Consider the following 8823-nt stretch of genomic DNA (forward strand, 5'->3'; position numbering starts at 1 on the left):
GCACCAGCTGTGAGACAAGTCTGCCACAGCGTTTGCCACTTCCATTAATGTGATTTGCTTTTACTTGAGGCTACATGGAAGCTGTCGCTGAGATTCTACTGTAGTGAAGTCTGACTCAGTTGCCATCTGATGCAAAATGTCTTTCCTAATGTTTGCTTGGAACACACGCTGATAAAGTAATGTAACTGATTAGCTAATTTCTCAGGCAATGCGTGTTTTAAATGTATATTTTTCAAAGGATAAAATTAACTTTATTAGGGCCAAGACAGATACTCCATCTTCTGGCAGGCTGTGGAATAGCTTCAGCTTCAGTAGTGTTCAAAGTGCTGCGGTTCATAGGTCAGGGCAGTTTCTCTTTTTCCTCCTCCCAGACGTCCCTCTTGGGTCTGTTTTTTAGCAAAACCACAGAAATATGACTAAAGACACTTTCATTTGAAGGTTCAGCTTATTTCAAGCCGTCCCAGGACAAATTTACTCAGAGGATTGAAGTTGTAGGCTATTTCTAGAACAATCTTTTTAGGATTAGCAGTTGCAAAAATCATGTATGCAACTGCTGAAGACTGTGAAAGGTATCTCTTTAAAAAGAGATTTGCATTTTTACGAGTAAAATACAGAAGTTCCAAAATCCTGTGTTATTGAAACCTTTATTTTTAGACTAATAGAACATTTTCAAAGAAGTTGCTGATGTAATATAAAATATTGGCTTAATTTTGTCCTTCAGTTAATTTTAATGAAAGCTTATTTTCAGTGAATCTAGCAGGAAGGTCCCCAGATACTTAGGCTATTCCTTGTAAATACATGATGTTTTATTGGTTTTGTTTTCTAAGTCACTATTCTGTAGTGTTCATAGTTAAATTTCAGCATTCTGAGACAAAAAAAAACCCCAAAACTAGATCACAAAGTAAAATGATTTACTGCATTTTAACAAATGAAAGTTCAAATAGACTAAGAGCAAACAGCTAAGTAATAAAGACATAGAGAAGTATTTTCACTTTAATAGCTTGAGGCATTGTTCTTGACCAAATTCCTTTTAACTGTGGTACTAATATGAATTCCATGTTAATTGTGGTGTTTTCTTATTCAGTGACAGAAATATTCAAAACTAATACTAGCTTATATTCCTTTCAGGTGGTTTTCTATGCATTTGCTATAACTGGCATAATGCTGTTTAAAGGTGCTCTTGTTCCCATGGGAAATATCAGGTAATGTTCTAAACATCACTACTCATACAGAATTTGTTTTTCAAAAGCATCTGCAACTCAGTACCACTGAGTTGTTTCTTGTTGGTTGTAGGGGTTTTTTTCATTCTTATCCTTGGAGCCATTCTTCTTTTAATGTTAAATCACACAAACTTTTCATTTGTTACTTCTTCCTCTTGCTGTATTGAAATTGCAGGAATGCTTATCTGTAGCTTGGAGTTTCACCCTGCTGTAGCTTAAATACTTTAAAAGTTATTTCCCTTGTTTTCTGTCCATATGGGATACTTAACTTTCTACAAGGCACTCGGCACAATCTTGTTTTTAAGGTACAGTACATAGAAAGCTGTGCTCATGTTAGCCTGTAACTCTCTTACAGTGCTGTCAATACAACATATGGCAACGGCACTCTGCAGTGTGGGACCTACGAACAGCTGGAATATTGGCCGAACAACTTTGATGACTTTGCTGTGAGTCTGACCATTGATGGAATCCGTCCCTCTTTCCCTCTCTGCTTGTCTCTTCCCCCTGTTTTCTGAAGCTCACCTGTGTGATATAGCCACTCAGCTTCTGGCTTACTCCTGTTATTCAGGCAGCAGTGGTGACCCTCTGGGATGTGATGGTGGTGAACAACTGGCAAGTCTTTTTGGAAGCATTTTCAAGATACTCAAGTCCGTAAGTAGCAGTGATAATACTAAAAAAATCCCATATAAATCTGGGTATAAGGTAACTGAGCGAGAATTATACACATAGCACGGTTTCTGCTATCTGCTAAGAAGGGTGCTGCTTACTTTTCCTTTGGGTCAGTTCAGGTATATAAGAAATAAACTTGATACTTCATGGCTGATCTTTAACTTGTGTAACGTGATGGTTGGTCTAGTGCTTGGTGGATGCCATGAAATCCATTTGTCACGTTTAGAAGGGATGGCAAACTGTCTTGGTAGTCATCTTGTTCCAAAAAAGAGTGAATGACTTCAGTGGATTATAAACAGGCTTGGAACATGTGTTTGGTGGGTGCCTCTTGCTATAGAACCAATCTCACAAAAATATTAGTGAATTTCTGTAATTAATTTTGGGCTCCTCCTGTATTTTTCCTGTGTGTGAACAATTTTTTGAAGACTTAAAACCTTGGACATACCTTTTATTTATATTTAATTACTTTATGGGAATGTGTGAATGAGCTGGATAGCCTCTGGGTTGAGCTGTTCCAGTAATCCTTGGCTAGTTAACTCAGCGTGTAGTTAAGTTGTGGAACGCTCTTCTACAGGCTGTTTTGTGATAAATGTTTAATGTGGCCTGGTGAAGACCGGACAAATTGTGAAAGAGATATCTTTTGGGATCTGCAATTAATGGAACTTACATCTAGCTCAGGAAATCTCTGAACTGAAGTAGTTGGAGATTAGGAGAGCACTTGGGGGTGTTTTGCCATGGTTTTGCACTCTTTCCTGTGTTTCTGCTTTTGACTGCTCTCAGAGAGTACTGGCCTAGATGGATTTTTGCTGTGACCCAGTACAAGTTCTGTGAGGCTGCTTTTCTGTCCCCTCAGGGTTCCATTAAGTATGTTAAGTGGGAGGAGTGAGTCTGGCTAACTTAATGGAAGGCTAAGTTGTTTTTTTTTTAATTTTAGGTTTTTTGTTCTAGACCTCCTTTTACAGTAATAAAGTAGTAATATTCTACTTCAAGGAAAAATGTGATTTCATGGCCATGGCTCTTTTTGGTCGCTTTCAGGCTGAGGTTATTTACTGCTTACTTTTACTTATTGTCTGTTCATCTGACCTGCAGGTGGGCAAAGATCTATTTTGTAGCCTGGTGGTTGATCTCCTCTGTCATCTGGGTTAATCTCTTCGTAGCTTTACTGCTAGAGGTAAGGAGTGTGTTTATTTGGCATTAGGTCCTGAAGACAGGTTCTAATTTGTGTGGGGAAATGAAAAAACCCAGACAACTTTTTGGGAAAAGCATTTTGGTTTTGTGTGTGTGCCTAATCTTCCTCCTTGCTGCTCTTTCCCTGAGATGTTGAGGAAGCATTTTCTTTTTCCTAGACAATTGTATATTTTATTTACAACTTTGTCACAAATCTAGTTGCACTTCATTGGACGTGTACATTTTTTATTATAACTCACTCTATAAAGGTGAAAAATAATTTATTATAAAATTGCTTGTCTCTTCTATATTAGCATTTAACTCTGCATTAGTTATTCAAGCTGCAGGCTTTTTGCCTTTTGATTTGTCAGCAAATGAAGTTAACACTCCAAAATTTATATTTTTATTTTATTTGGTTGCTGTGTTTCTTTCCACTCCAATTTGAATTATTACCATTATTCAGTACCACACTAGAAGAGGAGAACTGATAACTTATTTTGAAGAGATCATCTTCTGGAGTTTTTTTTAAAAAGCTGTGGAAATGTAGGTACCTAAGCAATGCCACGAAGGACGTGTAGTTCTGCTGGTTTCTTGTGTATGCATACTTCTCTGCAAATCCAAATACCTTTTTAATTTTTGATGGTGAAAGGAATGTTAATCGTAGTTGTCTACTCCAGGTTCATCATTGTAGACTTCTCTTATAAGATAGGATGAAGTGCCCTCTACAGATACTCAATTTCTTCCACTACTTATAACTTATGAAAGTTTCTTTTGAAGATGCTCTTGTTGTTGACTGCATTTAGAGCTGACATTTACTAGTGTAGGCAGAATGGTGAACTTTTAGGCAGAAACTTAGGTATGCGTCTCATGCTGAACCTCAGTCTTGCCCATGAGCATTTCAGAAAAGACTTTCTATTCTAGCTGGAGGCTGATCCTATGAAGCCTTCTACCTGCTAAGTTCTGCAGGGCTGTGGTCAAAGTTTGCTGTAAGAGCCAAGATGCAGCATTCTGTAGCAGGAGAGCAGGATGTCACTATTTTTCTCCCTTTTTTGGCCTAAGCTGTCTGTCTACTCCATAGGTATGGATTATGTCAGAGTAATTAAAAATAGGTAAGGGAACATGACAAAACCAGAAGCTGAGTTCAAGTTGTGATGCCTGATCTAGGAGTATGTTTATATATTATTGGGTTTTTAAAGAGGAAAAAATTCAAAGCAGGTGAAGTCTTGTGGGTAGTTCACATGGGTATCTTGCAGAGGCAGGCCTTGCTAGGAGTGGAAGGCAGCAGGGCTGTCTTCTGCCCTACTGCTCTCTGTGTGTGGTGAGAAAGATATTTCATTCCTAAACAATAGAATTGAATAAAGTAGTGACCTGCAGCCAATAAATATGCTGATGCCTAAATAAATCACTGCTCTGACACTGTTAAAAGCAAACCTCACCCCCCTCCCGCACCTTACCTGCAAACATATTGATCTGATATAACCTGTTTTCTGATGTCACCTGAAACAGCCTTTAGTTTTCTCCTGTTCCTTTTACATTTCAGAACTTCATTCACAAGTGGGACCGTCGCTGCCATCGAGAGGCCTTTTTAGATATTGAATACCAGCAGACAGTGGAACTAATGTTCAGGTGAGTTGAAGTGGGCTTGATAATCAGGCTAGTTTTTTATGTTCATGTAAAACAGATGAAGGAAGTGTGGTGGCTGTGAGAGGGTGAAAGGCTTCTATTTCCTCCCTGTGAAGCAAACTGTTTCATCTGTTTGGAAAAATTCAGTAAGTGCTCTAGCTAGGCATGGCTTAAGCTGACTTGGTAGCCTAACTTTTATATGCTTTCTGCCCACGGCGTGGTGGGAGATAGAGGTGTTGAGAGTGGAGGGGGGAACTGTGCTGAGAGGGAGAAGAAAAGGGAAGATGAGGAAAGTGATGCACATTCTTGGCTTGTTATGAAATTGTGGGTGGTGAGTTGATACTTGATGATCATGCACAAGTGGAACTTCTGGTGCACATTGGATATTCAATAGTAGCATTGGGAACATGTTCTCATTTGGGAGATTTTTCAGGAAAACAAATCTACTGACCTTCAGTTGTATTGTACTGTGTGCAGGAAATTGCTTCCCTGCTTCTTATGGGAAAACAGCTGCTGGTTTCCATGACGCATCTGTAAAGGATGGATCACTTGCAAGTAGATGCATCTTTAGGGAGCATCAACTTATTGTAACTTTAATTCCATTTCATTCTTGAAACAAGCACACGTTACATCTTGGTATGTGCATTGCAAAAACAAATGCTGAGAAGTTCCCTTTGCTGCCTCTAACAATTCATGGTTTTTCTTTGTAGGGATGTTTTGGAAGAACCTACAGAAGAAGAGCTGATGGAAAAACTGCACCAGCATCCACACCTGCAGTTATGTAGGTGACTGGTGGGAAGGACTGATTTATTTAGACCTCTGTTTTCTTGAGGTGGTCAGCTGGAAGAAACTGAATGGATTTTCTGTCAGGTGCTGTTGGGAGAGAGGCTTGTAGGACAAGTTTTTTATTTTTGGTTCATATCTTTTTTTGAAAAAGATTTGAATCTTCTAATTTGACTTGATTTTAAGTTGCAATTTTAGAGGAATATTGCAGCTGTTGTTTTTATAAACTGTTGATATCAGAATGTTTTATTTTCTTTTTTTTTAAGAAGGGAAAGTGTGTTTAAAAAGACAGTGCACTTTAAAACATGAACTTTGTCACCACTAAGCCTGATACTTTTTTCAGCACAAGAAAATGGGGCCGCCTTTTCTGGTAGGTGAGCGTGGCAAGGGCTGTGCCCTGTAATTCATGAATGGATTAGGCAGGACCAGAACAAAATCCATAATCTTTTTGTAATGAGAGTTGAAACACTATTTTTATTGAAAAGTGACACCAGTGTATCTGACCAAATATTTAGGAGTTAATCACAGCCGAACACAGTCAATTTAAAGGTAGTAACGGGGACTCCTGACTTTGCACACCCTCTTTGTTTCTTGGGTTTTGACCTTGGGTTCGTGCTGGTTGCATCATGCTGGTAACTTTGAGAGCAGTTATAACTTTGAATGGAGCAATTGCACTCGTGGTTTTCAGCATGGTAAAATTGAGCTCTCCTTTAACGCAAATATTCTCATGTTGCTTTTTAGTGAACCTCTTCCTTTTACTTCTGAGTACTCTTCTACACTGTATCATATTCCATGATAAAGCCAGGGAGAATGAACTTTGGCTGGAATGTAGCACCAGGATCACTGCAAGTTTCCCACTTAAAGGAGAGGGGGTGTGTGTGTGTGTGTGAAGATTGAATAGATTAATCAAAGTGCTTAACAGTTCAAATTTTCATTCAAGTCTGTGGGAATTGCAAGTGCTCAACCAGTATTGCAAGATCACGTTCTTTTGTGGCTTACTGACCACATGCTGTATACCACTAACTTTCACCTGCGTAATACTTTTGGGTAAATAACTTTGTCCACAAATCCGAAGAGGAGTATTAACAGTAAGCCATGTCCACGTGCTTTTCATTATCCCTTAGTATTCCTCTAAAAAAGGTGGTTTTGTTCGATTTTGTCACATAACTAGTAAATCACTATGAAGAATAGAATCAATCCCAACTACTAATTTTATATGTAAAAATGAAACTGTCCTTCGGGGCTCTGCCTTGTCCTTGAGACACTTGTCACCAAAATAGACATTATTGTGGTCATCTCTATATTGACAAAAGCTTGGGGAAGGTAATTTGCCATAAAACACTGCTACTGTTTATAAGTTATTTGATCCTTTCTTAGATACCAAAACGTTTTTCAAGAGTGCCAAGCAGTCATCCTGTATACTTCCTCTTTTTTTCATCATTTGTCTTTTCTTTATTTCCTGAATAAAGGAGAGGAAAATATCTGGGGTGATGATGCATTTGAGCTCGAAAGCATATTTCTGCCTTGTCTTATTGTTTAGAAGCTGCATGGTGATTGTCTGTTTCTTTATCATCTGCTTATATTTTCTTTGTGCTGTGGAACAGAATATGTGCTGCAGCTTGCATATGTGTAGAACAAATCTGAACTGAGCTCTGAGCTACTAACCTGCAATCTTCAGTTTTGTTGTTTTGCCTCTTAAGCCATGCTTTTGTCTGTGTTCAGTCTCTTGTCTCTGTTCCAGGATAATCCACCTAGTAACTCACTTGCACTGGTTTCAGTGGCATCACCATGCTTATTTTCAGTCATACACTTCGAACACACATCATGGCAAGTAGATAAAGGCATCAGCACACAGTCTTTCTAGATTTGAGTTTATTTTATTCAGTATGGTGATGTCAGGATGGCTTCTGCTCCTTCTAGTATGATGTAATCACTGCCACTGATCTATTGGCACCTATTAACAGAGGCTACACAGTCCATTTTACATTTTTACCAAAAAAATAATTATTTTTGGTTTCCACTTTTCTGAATACTTGAAGTAGCTTTGTCTTGCCAAAAAGGATGTGCCGGTTCTTATCAGCCTGCAAATTCAATTTTTTAATTTTTTTTTTGTCTCTTAAGGTTGTCTGGGGTTTTTTTGTGTGTTTTTGCTATTACATTCCACTACAATCTACCAAAGCCACACAAATTGGTGTGGGATTATCATAAACATCACAAAGGTCTCAATTATGCAATCTTTGCATCTGGACAAAGGTGAATAAGGCTTTCTGAAGGGGAATAGTCTTAGTCTTGTTCTTTTTTCATATTTGTGTAAATGACTGAAAGTGTAACTAGAATTTAATACAAAATTGTGGTACCTAATGTCACTTGTACTGGAAGATGTAAATGACAACAAGTCTTATGCAATAATTGTGTAAATCATGAAAGTGAATGTATGTATCTGGGTAAAATTTGAGGTTTGTGTTATTAAAAAAAAGTTCCTTTTCCTTCTTAAAATATGAAAATAATTGAGGTGTTGAAATGATTTTTGTGGTTTGTTTTTGCCCTTCTACTGATTTCTGTTGTGCTCAGCATCTATGCTGCCATTATCTTTACTAGTTGAAGGCTGGGCCCATGGGAGAGGTTACATGCAAGTGGGACACACCTGCCTGGTTTCAAAATGTAGAACCTGAAGTGTGCTACTCTGTTATTCTCCAGTTCTAGAAGCTCACAATACCAGCTGTAGGTATTTGATATGCTTAATTTTTGAGGAGAAGGTTCATTGGAACTGGGATTTGAAGTGTTGAGCAGCTTGATTTCTATTTCTGTTTTAATCTTTTCATCTACAAACTAGGTATTTCTTTATCTCCTTTTCCCCAAGAAGATCATTGTAATAAGCATTATCAAAGCATTTCAACTGGGACAGATTTTGCACATAATTTAGCAGAGTCCATGACGTTCTTTTGAAACAGCTTCTGGTTTAGAAGTTTGGGGGTTTTTAAATAATGGAACAAAATCAATTCTGGATCAATCTAAAGACTTAAGTTTGTGGCTGTCTTTGACAATGGCTGTTGTGAATGCTTAGGGTGAAGCATGTGAAAGCCAAAGCAAATAGAAGATCATCTTGCTGCCTTACATCAGGCTCAGATTTTTCCAGCTTCTGGAGGGCCTTAATGACCAGACTGTTGGTTAATTTGAGATTCTTCAGATGTTGGGGTTTTTTCTTTCCTGATTATCTATGAATTTGTATTGCTTCAAGATTTAGGAATGGAGGGAGAGGATGGAGGCAACTGACATGCTCTTGAGTCTTTCAGTAGAAATACAGAAATACAGTGATAAATCTCACATGCACACTTAACTGTGAAGAAACTTATAAAGCTTA

General features: G+C 38.1%; 1 protein-coding gene across 1 annotated transcript in view; it reads left to right on the top strand.

Annotated features, from left to right (window-relative positions):
* The window catches only part of TPCN2 (two pore segment channel 2), a 31699-nt gene extending 23719 nt beyond the window's left edge, over positions 1-7980 (top strand). Inside the window, exons 20-25 of the mRNA XM_074918529.1 lie at positions 1129-1202; positions 1576-1666; positions 1789-1871; positions 2979-3060; positions 4597-4682; positions 5390-7980. Coding sequence (XP_074774630.1) covers positions 1129-1202; positions 1576-1666; positions 1789-1871; positions 2979-3060; positions 4597-4682; positions 5390-5468 — 495 coding nt within the window. The 3' untranslated portion in view covers positions 5469-7980. The remainder of the gene's footprint in view (positions 1-1128; positions 1203-1575; positions 1667-1788; positions 1872-2978; positions 3061-4596; positions 4683-5389) is intronic.
* Positions 7981-8823: the final 843 nt, after the last annotated feature.

This window comes from Athene noctua, chromosome 14, assembly GCF_965140245.1.
Source record: "Athene noctua chromosome 14, bAthNoc1.hap1.1, whole genome shotgun sequence".
Lineage (NCBI taxonomy): Eukaryota > Metazoa > Chordata > Aves > Strigiformes > Strigidae > Athene > Athene noctua.